The following is a 21,990-nucleotide window of genomic DNA, read 5'->3' on the forward strand; positions in this document are numbered from 1 at the left end:
ATGTGTCTTTAGCCAGACCTGGGAGGAACACGTGTCCCAGGTGAAGAGGGTGCTGGGTTGCCTCAAGGAGGCAGGACTGACGGTAAAAGCCAAAAAGGGCGAGGTGGAGATGATCAGAGATTTGCCCATTCCCCAGACCAAGAAACAAGTCCAGGCCTTTATCAGGAAGGTGGGGTGTTACCAGAGATTTATACACATTAGCCCCCTAGCTGCCCCCATCCCTGAGCTATGTGAGAGGGGTAATCCAGACAAGGTGGTCTGGACCAAGCAGTGCCAGAGGGCTCTCTGTATACTGAAGGAGACTCTAATCCAGGGCCCCAGTGAATCTGGTAAACCCAGACTTTGCCAAGCCTTTTGCAGTGTTCACCAACGCCCCAGACACAGGGCTGGGCACGATGCTGATGCAAGCCGATCTTGATGGGGGGAGACACCCCATCGGGTACCTGAGCAAGAAACTGCTGCCCTGAGAGCAGAACTATGCAGCCTCAGAGAAGAAATGCCTGGCCATGGTGCAGGCCCTTAGAAAGCTGCAGCTGTATCTATGTGGGTGGCGCTTTACTGTGTATACTGACCACTCTCCTCCAACGTGGCGTCAAATGCAAGGGGCTGATGCCGAGCTGCTGGAGACAGAGACACCTGTTCAGAGGGTGGCCAAAGTCAAGATGGAGGTCTTAACCAAGGGAGCCCAAATTGCAGCCCTCCAAACTGGATCACTGGGAAAAGACCCAATCTCAGTTTAAACCCCAGGGGTATTGGGGTGGCAAAAGGGTACAGGCCGCATAAACCTTCCCACATGCAGCCTGCAAGCACCATCAAGCACAACAGACCCACGGGAGGGTGTGAAACTGGGAGGGCCTAGTGTAACTCCCACCAAGGAATGGGAGAGCTGATGGGGCATCCATGGGAATGCTGGTGGGTTCGAACTTCCCCAGGTCACCGGCTAAAGTGACCTCGCTCAGTTCAGTCTCGAAGGGGGGAGAGATGTGATGAAGTGGGACTGTTCTTAATGTTTCCACTGAATACTGTGTGTGTGTCTCAGTTTCCCCAATGCATTTCTTAAGTCTCCAGTGTGCATAAATGGCCAACACTCTGTAGCCTGGCAACAAATGGCTGGGGACCTTCCCCCCAGCAAGTGGATAGCTAAAGGTGAATAAAGAGATCAGGTGATCTCCTGGTCTGGGAAAAAGACAAAGGTCAGAAAGGAGGGGCTGGAGGGGGTTGCAGTTGGAGCTGGCTGGAGATGGGAAGTGAGGGCAGATGGGGTTGTCTGGCTCACTGGGCCCCAGAATGGACCCGGCTGAGGGGTCCTGTTCTCTGTACCTACAAGCTCTGTTTTAGACCTTGTTCCTGTCATCTAATAAACCTCTGTTTTACTGGCTGACTAAGAGTCATGTCTGACTGCGAAGTGGGGGTGCAGGACCCTCTGGCTTCCCCAGGACCCTGCCCTGGGTTGACTCGCTGTGGGAAGCGCACGGAGGGGCTTATGCTGAATGCTCCAAGGAGAGACCCAGGGTGTGAAGCCGTGTGAGCTTCTTGCCCTGAAGACAGTCTGCTCCAAGGGAGAGGAGGCTCCCCAGAGTCCTGACTGGCTTTGTGGGGAGCAGTTCCAGAGCATTGCCCGGGAACTCCGTCACAGCCTGCAGCCAAGGGCCAATGCGAGGGAGCCCAGCTCCCTCTCCCAGCTGCCCCAAACCAACACAGAGGCTCCTTGTCCCATTGCATCCTGCCCAGCCCAGTCTACTGCTGCCCTTTGTCCTCCTGGAGGTGCCAGGTGGGTATGTGGGGCCCTGGAGTCTGTTCAGAGCAAGCAGGGGTTGGAGGGTGTCAAGTGAGCTGGGTGCATCTGTCCCCCTAGTGCTCACTGTAGGACCACTCACTGCAGGGTGTGGATCAGCAGTAGGGTCAGGGTGGCGCTCAGCAGTTGGGCAGCCACAGGGCCGAGACAGAGAAAGCAGACGTGGGGCTGGGGTGGGGCAGGCTGGGGTGGGGCTTGTGTTGAGGGAGGTGTTCACGGTACTAGCCGGGCCTGATGCTGATCCACCCCCAAATTGCTGCCCCTCACCCTGGCACCCGATGCCCATCCCCAGGTCCCTCCTGCATCAGCTGTTCTGTGCCTGTCTGCCCGGCCTAGGGCAGCTCACAGGCAAAGGCACCAGCCACTCCCCTCCGAGCTCAAAGCTGCTACCGTGGCACAGAAAGGTGCCCAGCACGAGAGCAGCAGAAGAACAGGGTGCTGCTGGTCAGGGAGTCCCGCCTGGAGTGTACACCCAGCAAAGGAGCGGGCAGCCAGGCGCTGCATCTCCATGAGCCCTCAGCGCAGCCGTCTCCTTCGCTCAGTGCACATGCCAGGCCATTTGGATAACTCAGCTGCCTGCAGTGCCAGTGTGGCTCTGGGTGGGGCTGGCAGGTAGTACTGCCCCACCCATGGCTCTGCCCCCATCCTGCCCCCAGCAGGAGGCAGCAGGCCCCTGGTCACAAACCCACGCGCGCACACATACACCCCGTCTGTAACACACTGGGCAAAGGTAGGACACAAGGCAAGAAACAGACACCAACCCCCAGGGCTGGCAGCGTTCCCCAGTTTAGTGTGACTCTCGCAATATTTGAGGTGTTTCCTAAATCCCCAGCTCCTGGAGGCAAGTGATTACCGGAGAATCTCAGCTTTCCTGTTAAAAAAAGGAAATCTTTGCCCTGGTGGCTGCAGAGAAAGGTTTGAAAAAATTTGACCTGAAAGCTCAGAAACCAGCTGGCAACGGACGAGAGCCTCACGCTCCCTGTAATTATAAAAGCTTGTGATTTTAGCCAGTTGTGTGATTTTTGGGGACCTGGCTTGTGAGTTTTGGGCACATGGAGGTTTCCTTGCCCAGCCCCCTGCTTTGGCAGCAGATTCTTCACAGCCTCAGGGACAGTAGTCTGGATTTCCCCTTGGCACCGCTGCTGACCTTCCCAGAGCTGTGCCCATCAGAGCTCCCCTGCCAGCTGTGCCCAGGGACAGGAAGAGGAGGCTGTTAAAGTGACAGGGATGTGCCACCTAGCTCAATGGTCCAGATTTCACTGACCATCCCCAGCACCCAGCTGGAGAGCAGCCCCTGCCGCTGCCCAGCGGGAGTCCCACAGGCTCCTGTGGGGCAGACTGAGCCAGAGCCCTTCAGGGCAGGAGTCAGCACCACCACCAGGGCAGGGGAAAGGGAGCCGGGAGGAGCCAGAGCTGCTGGGACATGCTAGGATGGCCCCTGCCCAGGAGAGACCCCATGGGGGGTGAGGGGAGGAACTACACAGCCACAGCCACTGCTGTACCCACCCCCAGGGACAGGGTCAGTGCCCAGCCACACAGAGACAAGGCCAGGCAGGGGCAGCCTGTGATCCTCACACACAGGGAGGGGCACGCACGCACACACACAGGGAGGGGCATGCATGCACACACACACACAGGGAGCGGGTGGGTCAGCGCACACACACAGGACGGGGTAGGTCAGTGTGTGCACACACAGGGAGGGGGTGGGTCAGTGCCTACACACACACACACACACAGGGAAGGGGTAGGTCAGTGTGTGCACACACATGGAAGGGGGGAGTCAGTGCACACACACACACACACACACAGAGGGAGTGGGTCAGCATGTGCACACACACATACAGGGAAGGGGTAGGTCAGCGTGTGCACACACACGGAGGGGGTGGGTCAGCGCGCGCACACAGGGTGGGGTTGGGTCAGTGTGTGCTCACAGGGAGGGGGTGGGTCAGCGCACACAGTGCGGGGTTGGGTCAGCATGTGCACACACACAGAGGGGGTGGGTCAGCGCACACACACACAGGGTGGGGGTGGGTCAGCGTGTGCACACACACAGAGGGAGTGGGTCAGCGCGTGCACACACAGTGGGGGTGGGTCAGCGCGCACACACACAGGGTGGGGGTGGGTCAGTGCACACACACACAGAGGGAGTGGGTCAGCGTATGCACACACAGGGAGGGGGTGGGTCAGCGCACACACACAGGGTGGGGGTGGGTCAGTGTGTGCACACACATGGAGGGGGTGGTTCAGCGCACACACACACGGAGGGGGTGGGTCAGTGCACACACACACACAGGGTGGGGGTGGGTCAGCGTGTGCACACACAGGGAGGGGGTGGGTCAGCGCACACACACACACACAGGGTGGGGTAGGTCAGCCTGTGCGCGCACACACTCGCAGTTTCTACAACAGCCACGGCCGAGGAGTGCTTGGAGCAGCCGTGACCTACTTCGGCGGCAGCACAGGCTGGGCTGGGTCCCTGTGTAAAAGCTGACTAGCACTGGGTGTCAATTATTCATGGCCCAGGCCATGTTAATGCATGTGCTAAAGGTTTTTTAAAATCTTCTCTATAATTTAAAGCCCCGCAGCCCGGCAGCGCTGGCCCCCGGCTCTCCCCTGGGAGGCTTTCCACTTAGGTGAGCAAAGCTGAGACATGGCTGGATCTGGCAGCCAGACGGAGGGGAGAGGAGGTGAGGAGAAAGGCTTACCACAAACCCAGCCAGAGACTTGAGCAGGGAAGAGCTCTGAGGGTGGGGGGAGGCTCTGGGGCAGGCCCTGAGAACCCAGCCCAGTGACAAAACCGGCCCATTCCAGGGGCAGGGCTAGGGGCCCCAGAGCCAACCCTAGGAGAGGTTGGGGGGTGCAGCCTCCCAGCACAAGGGAAGGAGGTTGAATCAGTGATGTGTGGCCCTCAATGCAGTGGGCAAGGTCCTGGTGGGTGGGGTACTAGCATCAACCACTTTGCTCCTGGAAGGGAAGGGAAGGGAAGGGGCCCATTGTAGGCTCCCCAGAGCTCTCTTCCCCCAGCACTGCCAGCCAAGGCCCCAGCCTACATCCCTGCTGCTGCTCACTTTCAGGAGGATACAGCAGAGTGGAGGGGCTCGGTCTCCTGGCCTGGTGCTTGGCCTAGCCCCTGTGTCCCCGGGCCATGCTGATCTCAGCTGCAAGGAGCTGCCCCCAGCCCCACCTTCCGGCCCAGAGCAGAAGGTGAAGCAGCTCTAAAGGCCCTCCCAAGCAAGGAGCCAGGGAGGGAGTCGCTCAGAGACATTTGCTCAGGCTGCCCTGCTCGGAGCTGTTTCTCCTGCCCAGCGGACCTCAGCATGAGCCAATTCCCAGGCATTGTGGCCAGAAGGGCTATTTTTAGAGCTGACTTTTTAAACTCCTTGGTTTTGCTTGTTGCCTTTATTAAGCTGCCTAGTTCTGCCCTTGGAAAGCTGGGCCCTGCTCTGGGGGGAGAGAGAGCGAGCGAGAGAAAACAAGTCCAAGAAGCCACAACCTTTGCAGGAGGAAGCAGAGCCATCAGCAGGCACAGCTGGTTGTGAGATCAGAGCCATCACATGGCCTGCTGGGGACCAAGGTTGCCGGGGCTGCTGGCACAGGGACAGGTCAGCCAGCAGACTGCACAGAGCCATCTAGAGCCACTCAAGGGCAGCGTAGGGCCCACAGCAGGAGCTGGCCCAGGTAAAGACCAGGAGGGTCCGGTCCCCTCCCCTCCCCTCCTGTGGCCAACCATTAAATGCTCCCTCCCCACTCGGGCTAGTAGTGGTGACACTATCCCTGTGCTCTAGCAATGAAAATACCCAGAGGCACTAAGTGCTCCCCTGCTGGGGCTAACTCCACTCATCACTGAGTTGTGCCACAGCAAAGGGGAAGGCAGACCAACCCCGGCCAGCTACACCACCCCACCAGTGGCTAACTCGCAAAACAGGCGGCCTCCTTTTGCCCCACACCACTGTTGCTGGGACACCGTGGGGCATCGTGGCTGTCCCCCCTCCCCCAAAGGCCCACCCTAGCATGGAATTCTAGCAGCTCCAGGAGCAAGGGAAGGAGCTGGCCCAGCTGCACACAGCTACCCCAGAGCAACCATCCTGCAGCTGGGAACTGGCTCACAGCTAGGCTTGGAAGGCCCATGCAGCCTAGGGTGAGCAAGGCCACCCCCTCCCCATCAGCTGCAGGCCTGTTTCTCCTCCAGCTGAAGGGATCTGGAGTGATCACTTCCGCCTGCCTGGCTCTTTCATCATTTATTCATAGGAACACACCTCTCGGTTCAGAGCTCGGCGTAATATTCCACTGGCCCCCCGAGTGGCCCTGAGCCTGTGCAGGCAGAGGGGGAGGGCTGCCCATTCTACCAGCCTAAACAGCAAGAGCTGGTGTCGACTGGAAGCCCACCATGCAGAGCTGGCCCCACCTTTGCTAGCTCCTAGAGCGCTCACCCAGCTGGCTTCTGCAATCACAGCAACCCTTTAAACAGGGGGCAGATGGGAAATACTGGAAGATGGAAGGGGCCTGCCAGCTGCCTTGCTGCAAAGAGCCAGTCAGTCACCCAGCACACACTGCTCCCAAGTCAGGAGCACAGCAACACAGGAGTAGAAGCCTTCCAGCCAAGCCCCTCTTGGCAGCTGATCAGAGCATCAGCCCTCCATTGCTGGAATCCCAGAGCAACCAGGGTGGGCTGGGCTCTTCTGCTCAAGCAGCTTTGTTTTTGGCTAAGATCTCAGGCTAATCTAGCTGTAGGTCACACCTGAGTCAGTGTTCAATGGCTGGGCCAGCAGCAAAGGTTGAAGTGAAGGGAGAAGTGAGCAGCTGCTAACAACATGGGACTGGGCCCAGCACATGGCCTGGGCTGCCAGACTAATGCTGCCTTGTACAGACTTTGCTATGGCTGCAGCCTCGTCTCCTGTTCCCCGCCTTGCCTTCTGGAGCTCTGCAATACTATGGCATAGAGCAAGGGTTTGGCAGCTGAGCCAGCCAGCTCACTGGAGCAAAGGAGTGTACGAGTACTCAGGAGGAGTACGACCACAGGCAGCAGTGGAGGATGTTTTCCTTCTATGGAGATCTCTGCTTTCCCATCCTACTCAGGAAAAACAGCAAAACATTCCGCCAGCCAAGGGAGAGCCCTTCCTATCCTCAGCAGAAGGCTAGAGAGCAGCCTTGCCTTGTGAGTGGGAGCTCAGGGGGCAGCAAAATGGATGAGCGCCTCTGACTGATTAACTTAGAGGTGGTGACAAGCAGAAGTTGCCCCCCCCCAAAAGGTATTACCTCTCACACACACCCCTTGTCACTACTAGCCAGGGACCAACACGGTTACAAAACTGCATCTGATTGCTACAGGCAGACAGCACTTCAGCCAGGAATTGACTGCTCCCCTCCAGCAGCAGAGGCTAAAACCAGAGCCTACAGCAATGTGGAGCAAGGGAAGGGGGCATGGGTAGCTTGTGCTGAGCAGCAGGAAAAGTGCTTGCATGATGCACTTTGGAGGAGCATGTCTACAACCAGGAAAACGTCAGAAGCAGCACCTGGCCAGGACAAACACCCAAGCCCTTAGTCCTGGGGAGAGCATGTCTACAGCCAACTGTTACTCTAGCCCTGGGAAATGCCAGTAAGGGTCAGAGGGGAGAGAGAGATTTCTAGAAGCCAAAGGAATGACTCGGGGTGGGGGTGGAAAGGAGCAGGCTCCACTTTGCCTACATCTTAGTGCTTCACACAGCAAGCTGCTTGGGGAAGTGTTTGACCTCATCCAACCCCTGCCAAGAGCAGAGGGCCTTATGTACAACAAGCAGAGGAAATGTCTCCTTTTGCCTCTGACTGGGGTGTGAGCTAGACCTGAAAGCTTCAGGGCTACACAGACCGAAGTCCCTAGAGTCATCCTGAGATTGGCTGAGACCTTTCTTTTGCCCTTCAACCTGTGCTTCTATGCAAGACCTGGTCAGGTCAGGGCCTGAAGCAGCCACAAAGGGATGGAGAAGAGGAGAAGAGCCTTGGGAATGAGGAAGTGCCTCTGACTTGGGAGAAGCCATCCTGTACACATAGCAGGGCTGTGAAGACAATGCAGGTGGTGAGGTGAAGTCTCTCCATCCAGGCAGGCTCTGACACTGAGTGAAGCAGCAGGTTACTGACTGAGCAAGGTGACGACCCTTTGCAGGCATCAGCCAGGGTGCCCCAGAGTGGGCAGGAAGGTGCCTACTCAGTGTCCTTGCCAAGGTACATCAGATGCTGAATTTGACTGGGAGGGGCAGGCTGGAGGATTTCTGCTGAGAGGGAGTCACAGCATGTGATCACAAGAACCAGGAGACACTTGAGGTGACGGTGAAACAGGGCCAGCTCTAGGTTATTTGCTGCCCCAAACAAAATGTTTTTGGCTACCCCCACCCCAGCCCTGAGCTCTCTTCCCCTCCTCCCTGACCCACACCCCCTGCCACCCCAGCCCTGGGCTCTCCCCCTGCACAAATGTGACCTCATTCATCACAGCAATCCCCATTTACACTTGCAGTGGGGAATCAAACCATTTCTCCTATTTTTATTTCACTTTAGTATAAATCTCATCCCCACCCTGTCCCCTGCAACCCCATCTGTAGTGCTCCAAATGCACATGGAAGGCCTAGGGACTAACCCGCAAACCTTGAAAGGGATGGGGATCTAGTAAAGCGGGTTCAGGCAGAGGAGTGGGTGGAGGGGTGCTTGGGGGCTCTACACTGGCAGAGAAGTGGGGTGTGATGTACTTGTGGAGGAGGAGGGGGATATCAGGAGGGCTGCAGGAGAAGAGGTGCAGGGGAAGTACAAGTGAAGAGGCTGCAAGTGGGATCGAGGGGGGGTGCAAGGGCTGAGAGGGGCAGGTGCTGACAGCTGCTTCCCCAGCCCCGCGCAGGCAGAGCTAAGAGGACAGACACTGACCCCCAGGTGCCTGAGCCATGGGGGTCCCCCGGCAGGGCAGTATCCCCCATTGCCCTGCTTGGATCTGGGCTGTACCTCTCCTTGCCCCAGCACTGTGGGGGCCTGGGACAAGCAGCACAGGGCTGAGGCAGGGGGAGGTGTGCAACAGGCTGGGTCGGGGGGAGCAGCTCTGGCTGCCCAGCCACTTGCCCCATCATCATGTGAGCCAGGATCTGCAACCCCCTACCTGACCCAGCAGCACCCTGCACAGCCCACTGGGGTGGGGAAAATGCCATGCTGCCCTGTGGAGACTCAGCAGCAGGACCCCTCCTCCCTCCCAGGCCCTTCTTCCCTCCCTTCCTGGCTCCTCCAGCTCCAAGGGGATGATGCTCTGGCTCTCCAGCGGCAGCGCTCTGGCCAGGGCCAGCTCCTGGCTTTTTCCCCCACCCCAAGCAAAAAAGTTTAATATAATACATAAAAATCAAGCCAGAGTGCCACCCCTTGGAAAGTGCTGCCCCAAGCCCATGTTTGGAGCACTGGTGCCTGGAGCCAGCCCTGCACGGGAGGCTCCTAGCTTGCAGGGGGAGAAAGAAACTTTAGGGCTGGTAAATTTGTGGCTTTTCAGAGAGACAATCAAGCTGCTCCCCATTTGAGTGCGCAAACCAACCCAAGCGCTTTTTGCTACAAGAATGAGAAAGTTTGTACGTTTCTACCAGAATGCCTGCATTCAGCCACTGACTTGCTGTGACCTTTCTAAGGTCACTCAACCCTGGTGCCTCCCTTTCCTTACCTATGATAGGCATGACAAACCTGCCTCCTAGGGGTGGTGCAACACTCCTCTCAGGCTGAGGTGCTTTGAGAGTTCTGGTGCTCAGAAGAAGAAAGACCACAGACAACAGAAAAGAGTCACAGCAGCCTCTGGGTATATTTTTTGCATTTCATATATTATCCAGTTTCACATTCTCATAGGAACAGCAATTCTCTAGCAACTTATTCTCAGAAGTCTTAATACAAGCAAGACAGCCATGGTTGTATATAATAATACTTAAGCACTTCAATACCAAGCAATAAGATGCTAAAATAAAAAACAAAAATTGCACAGTTTGTTTACTACGCCTGACAGAATCATTGTTACAGAAAAACTTTTCTTTCAAGCTTAACTAAACATTAACTTATCTTACCGGATTACAGTTTCTCTTCAATAATTGCACACAAAAACACACAAAAATTCTTTGATGCATAAATATTTCCTTATTACACATAGTACAAAAATACTCGTACTTTTTGTTCTGAATTCCCATAAGGATAGCTGATTTGGCAACACTGGAATCTCTCCAATCAGAGGGATGTAGGGGGAGGAGAGGACGGAGAAAAAAGTTAGATATTTTACAGCTGTCCTATATATAAGTCTGAGGAAAAAAAAAACCCTGACTTTTTAAAAACGAGAAGAGACCGGACAAGAAAAGAAACCCAGTGCATTGTACTCTAAACAAACATTTTTCAAATCTTCTGGTCAGACTGGAGAACGCAGGGCGGGGGAGGCGGACAAGGAGGGGTGAGACAAGGATAGGATTTTTGAAAGCCAAGTCTTCACAGAAGCAAGATGAAAAACCTTGCTGGATCAATAGTTAGGCCAAGACCTGTTGCTACAGTTACACAAATGCTAGAACAAACTTACACACTCACACATACACAAGTTAAGTGTTCTAAATTCATGCCAGAAAACATGCAAAACTGATTGTCTTTCATTTCCTTCAGCAGAGCTGCATAAAGTTGAGGGCAAGGCAGCCTGAGTTTTGCTCTGTACAGCTAGGCTTCATTTGGCACCAGTGTCTTGGTAGGGACAAACCCGTCTGTTACCACCAGGATTGAGTCCCTCCATCTAGGCTTCAGTGGCACAGGAAGGAGAAACTCACTCTGGGAATCTGTTAGGAGGGGAGGCGGGGGAGGGAAGGAGAGGACAGGCAGAATGCAGTCCACTGAGCTGGGTATGGATATATGCACAGTCTAACGGGGAAGCCCACAACGCCGTACCAGGAGAAATGTGACATTACTGTGGAGTGTCCACAAACCAAACTGATTTTGATGGATCCATTGCTTCATCCCTGGCACATCGCTCCATGGAGAGACAAAGAAGGGAACAAGCCAAGAGACTCTAGAACATAAGAGAAGAGCAATGCTCAGTGTGCCCTGTAATTCATTTACCAGACTATTGTGATTATCTGCAGGGCAGATGCTGTGTCCTGTGGTGAGGGTGAACACACTCACCACAGGACACGCAAGTGAGGGGCTGCCTCCTTCCTGCCGAGATGGTAACATTTAGCAGCACTGGAGCTCTGTCCAAGTGTCAGTGTTACCTGGGCGCTCATGTTAAGGAGTGGGTTTGGAGAATAGTTGTGCTGGACTTGCAGCAGGCATGATGGGACTCAACGTTTACTACCGGGAATCTTCAGTTTTACACACTTACTCTTCATTACCTTTAAGGATTCTCCAAGCCAGCTGCAATCTGAGTGAGCAGATTGACATTCAGACCTTTAATGTAACACACCCAGGCCAATATTTAGCATTAATTTAGCCAGTTTCCTATGCAGTCCTTGGGTTGGGGTCAGTGTATTTACACACCAGCTGTCGGGAACAAGAGAGCCCCAGAACTCATGCAGTTAGTAGAGGAAGAAAAGGGAATTCTGCTACTCTAGTCCCTGCATCATCTAAGCAGGATGCTGTAGGAGACGTGGGCTATTGAGAATGCTTGCCACTCTCTGCCTGGATGAGAGGCTCTTCCCTCCACACCCCTACAATGATACATACTCAAATCCCACTCAAGGCAGTACTGCAAGGCCAGGCCAGATTTTCATGCAGCCTGGAGGTCAGGAATGCAAGGATCCTGAACAGATCACAGCACTGTCCCCACAGCACTGGCCCAGGCCCACTTCCAAGCTGACATACTTACTGAAGAACTAACAAAACTGACGAGACTTCCATCCTTGCTGGGTAGCTTCGGAGGGAGGATACCAGCGCATCTGGAAGAGAAAGCCATTCTGCTACTGTGATAACACGTCGCACTGAGAGACTAGAGACTGGGAGCTGAACACCCCTTCGCACTACAGAACGCCAGTTCCACCCAGCACATGTGGGAGAGTGGCCTCTAAACCAATACCTGGATGCTGTCCCTCAGGAGTGCCTGCTGCTCAAGTCTACCATTATGGCTGCATGCTGCTCCACATGCTGAAATCCAGACCCCAGCACCACCAAGGGCTCTTTGTACAGCTGAGCTTAAGTTACTGTGGGATAAATCAGGAGACTCCTATTCCCATTTTACGCCCTTTAGCCTAAGAGAGCCTCTTCCCCCATTTAGCACCTAAGATTTGGCTTTAGGAATGGGGCCAATATGGAGTTCAAATCCAGACAACTTCCACATCTTGGAAGGACAATCTTAGTTGCCCCTGCACCCCAGAGCACACAAGCTGGCATTGCCAGTACATCAATACAACAGGAGCATGGCTTGGCATCCAGAACTGTTAGAAGCCATCTTGGTAGGAGCCCACAATAGTGGGCCTGTCAAACCTGCAGCATCATATCCCTTGTCTTAACACACTGACAAGTCATTAACCAGAGTACTTGGTCACACCACTCAGATTCGAGTCTAAGGCTAGGTCTTCACTGGTGGGAGTCAACCTAAGATACACAACTTCAGCTACGTGAATAGCAGAGCTGAAGTCGGCGTATTTTAGGTCGATTTACCTGGCCGTGAGGACGGCGGAGAGTCAACTGCTGCTGCTCCCTTGTCGACTCAGCTTCTGCCTCTCGCCGCGGTGGAGTTCCGGAGTCGACGGCCGAGCAAACACGGATTGATTTTATTGTGTCTACACTAGACGCAATAAATTGATCCCCAATAGATCGATCACTACCCACCCACCCCCAATCTGGCAGGTAGCGTAGACATACCCTAAGACCCCAAGCACAACAATCTGCCTTTTTAGGCCTGAATACCATGAGCCCTGGCAACGGTTTCCTAGGGGAGTTTACCTGGGGGCTTGGAGAAGTGTGACACCTCCAACACCATTAGAGCGAGAGGGTCCTTTCACACACCACACTTCTCCCAGTGGAGGTGGGGAGAAAGACTTCCTATAAAGGAAGAGGGAGCAACCAGCTGACTGCCATGCACTCCTCTGAAAAGGTCACTCATGGAGTCACTTAAGGGCAAGTACATCTGATAGCAGCAAGACAGACTAGCATGGGGGGGCATAGGTTGTTACAAGATATACAGGCTACAGAGTTTGGGGGGTAGAAAGCTTCTCAAGTTGGCCTGCTGAGTTCCAGCTGTACAGGAAGTGTTTAACATTGCAACTCATGAGGAAGCTGGGGGAGGGGGAGGGGGTTTCCCCATTGATTATCTAGATGTAGCTATGACATCAAGTTAGTTACAAATTCTCACTGACTCGAACCTTAAACTAAGGACATATGAGACTCTGGGTGGAAGGAGGCAGAGTACCAATGCCCAGCAGCCCTGGTTAGCATTAGGGAAGGAATCTTAGAGTATACTCAACTGGAAGGAAGTCATGGGACATTCGATTCTGTCCCCCAAATAGGGCATATGGAGGGGGAGGGAACCTACCTACACCATCAGGTCTCATGCCCTGCCATAGGGTCTTTAGTGTCCAGACCCACACAGGACCATAGCCTTACATCTCATCCATAGTCCAGCAGAACTGCACCCCCTAGGGGAGATTGAAAGGTGGCACAGCACTGCCACAGAACATGGCTTCAGCCTCTCTGCCTGGGCCTGGCCAGAGGTGGCTAGTACCTACATCCCAATCCTCCTCCACACGACCAGCCCTAGCACATCGAGAAAGTGAAGGGAAGACTCCCTATTGCTTGCCAACCCCTTTCACAGGAGGAGCAACACTAATCAGTCAGGAGATGCTCAAGCCACCAGCAAGGGTGCTGGGGGTTATCAAGCCATCTGGTATTTGTGAAGACCCCAGCAGGGTACATCACAGTAATTATACTTGTGATCCTGGCACATGGAACCCATAGATCACCTGCTGTGGCATTCCTGCTTCATGCCAAGTCCCCCCTCCTTATGGCAATGCATGCCCACCCACCCCCATTTCACCAGGGCCTGCAATCCTGCCCCCAAGAGAGAAACCTGAAGGACAAGCCTGACTCGATCAGACAGCTGGTACAAGATGGGGACATGCCCTTGGCACAGCTGAGTCACAGGGCCTACTTGCTGCTTTCCCCTTCACTAAGTGGACCGGACCCAGCACTGCAACCCCACTCCCAGTCACTGGCTCAGTACAGCTGGGAGGCCAGGTGAGAACTTTTGCCAGAGTAAAAAGGAAATAGAAATAAGATGGGCAGAACAGGCATTTGGCCATCTACTTTCATCCAGCCTGCTAGCAGGGGTATTTGATCCAGTGAAGAGGCCACCAGTATATGGGAGAAACATCACTAGGATGCAGTAGTGTTTGGTCCTCATGGGAAATTCAGTCACATGTCCATAGCACAAGGAGGGATGCTCTGGAACAGCCATGACCACCACTGGTGGATAGCTGCTACTTAGGGGGATTGGGAGCCTTGGCCAATATCAAGACCTGATGTCCTAGAGCTTCCTCCCCCAAGCAGGGGGACACTGCAGCGCCAGCCTAGTGGGATCAGCCCTAGAGAAGGGGGTGCACCCAGGATCCTGGGAGCAGTAAGAAGTGGAGGCATTACCATGATGCAGCAAATAGGGAAGACAAACATTTCCTGGGCCTCACGGTGACCTGCCCCACTGCCTTAGGCTGGCCCTCGGAGATGCCACATACCTAAGCCAAGCGTACACAGCGCCTAGAGCTGAAGGGGCTGTGCCACTCTGAATGGGGAAGCTCCCAGAGGACAATCACTGGATAATCCCAGCTCTGCCAGGGGAATGAGACTAGAATCCTGGCAGGGGAAGAGCAAAGACTGCACAGGCCACTACCAAGCTAGAAAGCCTGATTTAGCTCAGGTTAGCAGAAGGTCCTTTACCTTCCAATTCCTCCATTAGAGGGCAACACCATACTCCTGCCCTGTGTTTATTTAAACACCCATTCACTCGCTAACAGCTGGCACTGCATAGCCCTGCAAGGTGCCAGCCTCACCACTGACAAAGCATCAATGCCAAGAAAGAGCTAGAACTCGGTGAACCTTGGCCTCTTTGCATCAGAGTGAGAATGGCAGCATCAGGAAGACTATCCATTTCAAAGGGAGACGCTGCAGAGTTACAGGAGCAGATGATTGTGTCCAGGCTACTGGCAAGTGGCACCTTCCCTGTGGTAGAGGCTTTAAGCCGACACCACTAGAAGTTACCTTGGAAGAGTCTGCAATAAAGTTCCACCTCCAGCCTGAGGAGGGGGAGGGGGGGCACTCTCACTTGGAGTTTAGAGCTGTAGCTGCAGCCTGTGAGGGGTTAAGCCAGTTACTTCCAGCTAATCCCTTACAGCCAGCTGCTTGCAACAGGCACACTAGAAAGCAGTGGTTTGTGTTAGTCACCACACTGGCTCTCATGCAGGCCAGGCTGGGGGATGCCACAGGAAGCGCATCAAGAGATCTAGTCCATGTTTGATGAAAGCTCTGCAAGCAGAGGCTGTGCACCTCTGGGTATGAGGAAGAGGTTGGCATGCTGGGAGAATGAGGCTGACCGCAGGCAGATGAAGATACTGGAGGTTTTCCAACCCAAGCGCTGGAAAGCCAGACCCCTCCAACCTGCTGATCCAGCTGCACAGACCCAGTATTGAGGGCCCAGGCCTGGTAGTACAGGCAGTAAACTTGCTCTGGGCTGTGGCCTCTCCACAGAAGGAGCAAGCTGTTCACAGAACAGACTCAGTTGTTCTTAAAGTAGATTCCAAGGCAGCCTGAGTCCCATGTGTACAGCAAGTCTTACTGTGCAGGTAGGACATTGGATTCCTAATATTACCTCCTTTCCAGCCAACCAGTAGATTGCTGCAGAAAAATGCCATTCAGAGGCTGTGCTGGAAGCCCCCCTTGGTGGGAGGGGTTTGCAAGTGGGCTGGCTGACAGACCCCCTGCTTAGTCACTGAGCATATTGCATCATCTAGCTCAATAGCAGGAAAGCTAGAGGAGTCTTCCACCCTGTGGCATAGGTGTTCTATGGGAACTGGCACAGTCCTCTCACAGGAGGAGGAACTCCTCCTGATCAGAGAGGCCAAGGGGCTCAGCTGTGTGACTTTATGCTGTTTCTTTCCTTTGACACATTTGCTGCCTTGCTCCCAACTCTACTTGGCAGCAATAGGGTCAGTCAGGAACAGCCTTTCAAGCTTAAAGGTTGGTCCAGGCTGGGGCAGGGTGAGCAGACTGAAGCTGCATTTGAGCCCAAGAAGTGAAGTTCAGAAACAAAACCTCCCCAGCATTGGGATCTGGGGCTCATTTGGCCCATCAGGGAGATGGGATGTCTGGGGGGGTTCGAGATTGGGCCAAGAATTTCACAGCCCTGTAAGACAGGGCATTCTGCATTGATTGAGCCATAATACCTGCAGCCTTCTTTCAAGGAGAGAGAAATCACTCCTAGGAGATGCAATGGAAGCAGACTTGAGCTACTGCAGGCAGCCACATGGCCCTGGACTGAGTTACTTTTAGGGTAGCTGAAAGCCTGAGATTGTCAGAGCTAGAGCATTGCTATGATCATGTCAGAGTTCAGGGGCTGGATTGACAGCCATAGAGACTGGGGTGCTGTGGGTTTACAGGACAGGAACAGCAGAGGCTGAGGGGAAGTCCCCCCCTCCTCCCCCGCAACAGCCCTACTAATCTAGCCTAGTGGGATGACTGAGGCTAATGGCCCTGTTAGTCTCTGGCCCCTTTGAAACTGCTGATGAGTCCAGTTCCAAGTGGACTTCTTGTGACTAGCACATGCATGGTGCTTCAGACATAGCAGGACCATCCCTGCCCCATTGAGCTTGCAATCAAAGCCTCTGTTCCCACTTGTCATTGGCACTCAGGTCACTTCATGTTGCACCCATTCATTCATTTTAAGGCTAACTGGCATCCACTCAGACATGGCTCCTCTTCTGCAGGTGAAAGTTAAAGCCTGAACCCTCTAGTCCCTCCCAGGCTGCAGGAACCTCACCAGCCCAGGGCATGCAGAGGCCATGCCAGGCACTGCTGGGTTGTATAATGGTAGGGTCTCCCCCACTCATCCCCTTCAACCTACCAGACTCTGGACTGGATGCAGAGCCTCCAGCCAGGGGATCTGGCTTAAGTGGCATTGCCAGAGGGCAGTGGGGAGCAAGTTTCAGCTAGGAAATAACTGGGTGTGTCACACTTCGCCCATGGTACTAGTGGGAGGACAAAGGCCATAGCAAGTCTGAGCTGGAATTAGAATTCCATGCCTCAGCCCATTAGGGACTGTCTACACTGCACACCAAGCCTGGGCTTGAATCAGGTTTGAGCCCACCCCACCCCCTCAGTCACTCCCTCTTTGTGTGGATTCACATCAGCAAGCACCAAGGACCCTGCTGGGGGAGAGGCAAGTCAGACCTGAGTCATAGCAGGACCTGGGCTCTAAGCCCCATCGTTCTGCCATGTAGATGCAGCTCAAGCAGCAGAGCTGAGTCAGAAGCAGGGCCGCCCAGAGGGGGCAAGAGGGCATTGCCCCAGGCCCACCGCCGCAGCCCCCCCCCCCCTTTCTGTTTTCTGGGGTCCCGGTTGAGGTTGAGAGCTCGCAGTCATGCCTGCGGCAGGTCACAGGACCAGTGGAGTGGACAGACCGCAGGCATGACTGCGGAGGAGAGCGGGTCCTCGCGGGCTCTGCTGACCTCCTCCGGCAGGTCGGGCGGCGGGACGGGACCGCCCGCCCGCACCAGTCGCTCGGCCTCTGCTCTGTCTGACACCTGCGCCAGCGCTGCCTGCGAAGCTCAACCGAGCCCGCCCCAGGAAAGGAAGGGCCCCCCCCGCGCTGCCTTGGCCGCTGGGGGCCCCTGTCCCCCCGCCCGGGGCCCCCCCCCCCCCCCCCCCCCCCCCCCCCCTTGCTCTGCGGCCCTGGTCAGAAGGCCTGAATTGCACAATATGTATGTGTTGGCACAGCTGAAACACCTAGATCCAGCAGCTGTAAACCCATGTGTTTCCAAGCCTATGTCCCACTCCTGGTTTACAATGCAATGTAGACGTAAGTTTAGAGACCATCATGCCCATCCTCTTCAGGAAGATGCAGTCCTGCTGTGGTGAGCCACCAGGGCCTAACTTTCCAGAGCCTTCTCCTGGGGCAAGTCCCCCTTGCTGCTTATCCTCTCCCTCAGCTCTCTCCTGGTCCCACTGCGCCAGGGAGAGGAAATCTGAGCCACAGGTGCTGAATCCAGTTACAAATTCAGGCCAGTTACTATGATGTCACATTTCAAAGTCCTCCTCCCCAAAACATCTCTCCACACACAGGGACAGCTCAAGCTTATACAAGTTTCCCATACTCCATGTCCTGTCCCTCCCCCACACCATCTGGAATTAGTTTCTTCCATCCTCCCCCTTTACTATGCAGTGTAACTCTTTAACCTGGGCCAGCAGCCTCTGCTGCAGAGAGGCTCCAGCCCCAGAATGGAGCTGAGCCTCCTTTGCAGGGGGCTGAGGAGACTGGAGGTGCTTTAAGCCAGGTGAGGGGGCCCCACTTCAGGGGTTAAACCTCACATTCCACATGGCCTGCACAGCACTGGAGACATCCACCTCCTCACCTGCTGCCCAGAGGCTCATACCAAGCATCCCCTACAGGACTGGGGCTGGAACAGACACCAGCTTTGGCCCTAGGGGAGCAGTGTATTCTGAGCACCTACTACCCCCCCACCCCCTGGCCTGGCAGAAGAAGCCAGCACTGCTTGCACCTGCCTCCAAGATGGAATTGCTGAAGACTAGTTCCCCTGCTTGGAGTGGGAAAGGCTGCAGGAACCTCCATGAGGAACACCTCACGATTGTTTCTTGGATTGTGGCTAGAACAGACATACAGCAAGGATGCTCATACCATCTTCATGTGTAAAGGACAAACAGGCTGGGAGAGAAGCCACATTCCTGAGATCTAGAGAAACTGACCAGTTAGAATCAAGAGAGCTGCAGCCTAGTGGGCAGTCTGAGGCAGACTCCTTTCCTGGAAGGAAGCTTACTGAAAACAGGAGGTAGAAAATTGTAGGTATATTCCAAGATGCTACCAGTTTCTGCCATTGTAGGAAATGGTGGAAGTTCGAATGGAGGAGTTGTGATAGATTCAGAGACCTACAAGTGTATCCAAGCCACTGCTCTGGTCAGATGCACAGCTGAAAAGGAGAAAACTTCAAATGTGTCTTGAGCCAGTGTTGGGAGGCTAGAATGGATAAAAAGGAGTTTCCTGAAGACAAAGGGATGCTGCTGTCTCAGTCATTTCTAGAGCCACATCAGATCAGGCTCTAGAGAGACTTCAGAGACACCAGTGCAGAGTCCAGAGGGTGAGCTGCTTACTGGAACAAGGCAAAGCCTGCCATGGGACTTAGATGAGTCTACTTCCAAGGTAGCCCTTCACAATTAGACATTTGACACAAATCCAGCTGGGATTCTCCTGTATAGAATGACTTCTGGCACTTGTTCATCCCCCAGTGCTGGCTCAGGTCCTAATGGACTGGATAGGAGAGTGAATAATGGTTTTTGGATTTGTTTGTTCACACCATGGCCATTGGGAGAGATGATTCCAGGGGGGAAAAAAACAGGAGCTTTGCTGAGTCTTCCTCTGTGAGACCACCCAACTCATACTGCATGAGCTTCAGGACAGGGACCACATATTCCTATGTCTGCACAGGACCTAGGACAATGGGGTCCTCATCCCAGGTGGAAGCTTTGGCTGCTTCCTGCCCCAAAAAGTGTTTCTGTAGGATGAGATTTAGTGGAGAGTTTTATGCACCCAGCTCTTCATCCCTTGTCTGAGCACAAAGACCAGCATTCCCTCAAGCTTGCTTTGCACACCACAGCTACTTGCCACTTCAGAGCATCATCAGGGATAGACTAAGTTCTTCTCCAAGGGCACAGGGCTGTATCATCAGCAGTGGTAGAGAATCTACCACCTAACAGCCCATGAGCCACCCACCAGTACCTCACACTTGCAGCAGCTCCAAGTGCTTCCCTGCACTGCACAGTGCAAGGATTTGCATTTTCCCCTTGTCCTCCTGTTCAAAGAGGCTTTACTACTTGGTAATAGACAGTGACCCAAGCTGCAGTTTGACACTTCAAGTCATCTGGGAGCTGTAATATTAGCATATAAGAAGCCAGAAGCCTGAGCTAAGATGACCCAGTCAGACCAGTCCCTGGATTTCTGACCAGGGAAATATTAGGAAGGGTGAAGACTCACTCCAGTCGGTGGGAAGAAAATTGGAATGTTTGTGGGAGGGGAGTTCAGTCACCTGAGCCAACCCAATCCTCCACCTGCTCTCTGTGCAGGACTCCCACTACTCAGCCCCACGGGCTAACAATCTGTCAAAAGGATGAGCAGCCCAGGGCAGCCACCTAGGCAGGGGCGGCTCTACGTTTTTGGCCGCCCCAAGCAGTCATGCGCGGGAGGCGCCCCGGAGCCGCGGGAGCAGCGGACCTCCCGCGGCCATGACTGCGGAGGGTCCGCTGGTCCCGCGTGGCTCGGCTGGACCTCCCGCGGCTGCAGACGGTTCGCGGGTCCGGCGGCTCCGCTTGAGCTGCCGCAGTCATGCCTGCGGGAGGTCCAGCCGAGCCGCGGGACGAGCGCCCCCTCCGCAGTCATGCCTGCGGCAGGTCCGGTCGTCCCGGGGCTCCGGTGAACCTCCCGCAGGCATGACTGCGGCAGGTCCGCCGGCCCAGCCTGACGCCCCCCCCAGCCGCAGGGGACGCCCCCTAGATTTTGCCGCCCTAGGCACCAGCTTGTTTTGCTGGTGCCTAGAGCCGCCCCTGCACCTAGGGTACGTCTACACAGCAATTATACAGCTGCAGCCTGCCTGTGATGCAGCTCCCAGGATTGGGGTTAAGGGGCTGTTTCATTACAGTGTAGACACTCAAGCTCTGGGACCCTCCCAGGGTCTAGAGTCCAAAACATCTACACAGCAATTAAGCAGCCTGTTAGCTAGAGCCAGCTGATGTGGGCCAGCCATGGGTTTAATCACAGTGTAGACATACCCATACACTCCTGTACTGCAGAGGTGCTAGTTACTGCCCTTTGCATTGCTTGCTACCTTGCTCAGACAAGAGCTAGTTTAGTAGTTCTCAGAGGCAGGCTCAGGTTAATCAAAGGCACCCAATGCAGCCTCTAGCTGACTGTACAGTAAAGTTTGTCAACAAAATATCCAAGCTGTCAGCCTCAGGCCCCTCATGCACAGTAACGAGACTGACTTTGCACCATGCCCTGGATGCCAGACTAGCTGGCTGAGGGAGTGGGGTGGACTAGCATGAATTCACAGAGTCCCCAGCACTGCTCCAGAGGAGTCTCCTGGAGTCAGACTCAACCTGGCAGCTGCAGGCTGGAATCAGTCTCCAGATTGTGCCTCAACAGAAAAGCTGCAGCCCTGACATGCTGAGAGTACTCGGCACGGCGCAGGCAGGAATGTGCTGTCTGGCTGCCAAGAGAGCCAGCCGCGGGCTGTTAGCGGCTGCACTTCCAGCAGGCTGCAGGTCAGTGTGCCAGCCACCACCCTGCCCTGCAGGCTGAGGTCTTCACAAGAGGGAGAGGAGATGCCAGCTGAGCCCAGCAAGAGCCAAAGGGAGCCCTCTGCCACAGAGAGGAGACTGGGGGCAGGGGGGGAAGTGGTTTCAGCTGCCACTGCCTCTCTGCCACTGGGGCCTGGGCAATCCAGAGTGGAAGTCACACTGATGTGAACATCGAAGGAAATGACAGCTAGACCACCCTAGTGGCAGGCAAAGTACTGTCAGCCCCCCCACCACTGAGCAGCAGCAGGCACTTGACTCAACCCATCTGCTCCCAGGGTGTTCCAGAGGGCTGGGATGTAAGGAGAAGCATTTGGCCAGAAGGGTCTGGCATTAGGACCATAACATGCAGCATGGAGACAGCTTAGCCTGCCCGCAGCAAGAGCCGCCTAGGGCCCAGCTGGAGGAGAGCAGCACCTGCTACACATGCCCAGGCTTCCTAGCAGCCTTGGTTCTGGGGAGGCAGAAAGGAGCTGGTGATGAGAGCTTCTTCCCTACCAAGCACCTTCCAGGGCTGGTGCATGCATGGGCACAGCTTGCTGCTCAGGAGAAGCATTTCAATGACCATTCAGGCCTCATCCACACAGTGCCTTAGGAAGGCATCACCTGGGCAGGAGTCAGAATGAGATTCAGCTAGGCCAGAGCAAGCTGGTTGTAGCTTGAAAGGTAGTGGCTCCCCC

At 54.8% G+C, this 21,990-nt stretch overlaps 1 protein-coding gene across 2 annotated transcripts in view; it reads right to left on the reverse strand.

Moving 5' to 3' along the window:
- Window positions 1-9,563: 9,563 nt before the first annotated feature.
- RBPMS2 (RNA binding protein, mRNA processing factor 2) overlaps window positions 9,564-21,990 on the reverse strand; it is a 48,569-nt gene continuing 36,142 nt past the window's right edge. The window contains exons 7-8 of one of the 2 annotated variants that reach the window (XM_039491405.1): window positions 11,613-11,682; window positions 9,564-10,817 (exon numbers count right to left, since the gene is read on the reverse strand). In XM_039491405.1, the coding sequence (XP_039347339.1) occupies window positions 11,620-11,682 (63 nt within the window). In that variant the 3' untranslated portion in view covers window positions 9,564-10,817; window positions 11,613-11,619. Of the gene's footprint in view, window positions 10,818-11,608; window positions 11,683-21,990 lie in introns of those variants that run through there. The other variant, XM_039491406.1, reaches the window with a different exon arrangement.

The sequence above is a fragment of the Mauremys reevesii genome, linkage group 10 (assembly GCF_016161935.1).
Source record: "Mauremys reevesii isolate NIE-2019 linkage group 10, ASM1616193v1, whole genome shotgun sequence".
NCBI classification, from domain to species: domain Eukaryota; kingdom Metazoa; phylum Chordata; order Testudines; family Geoemydidae; genus Mauremys; species Mauremys reevesii.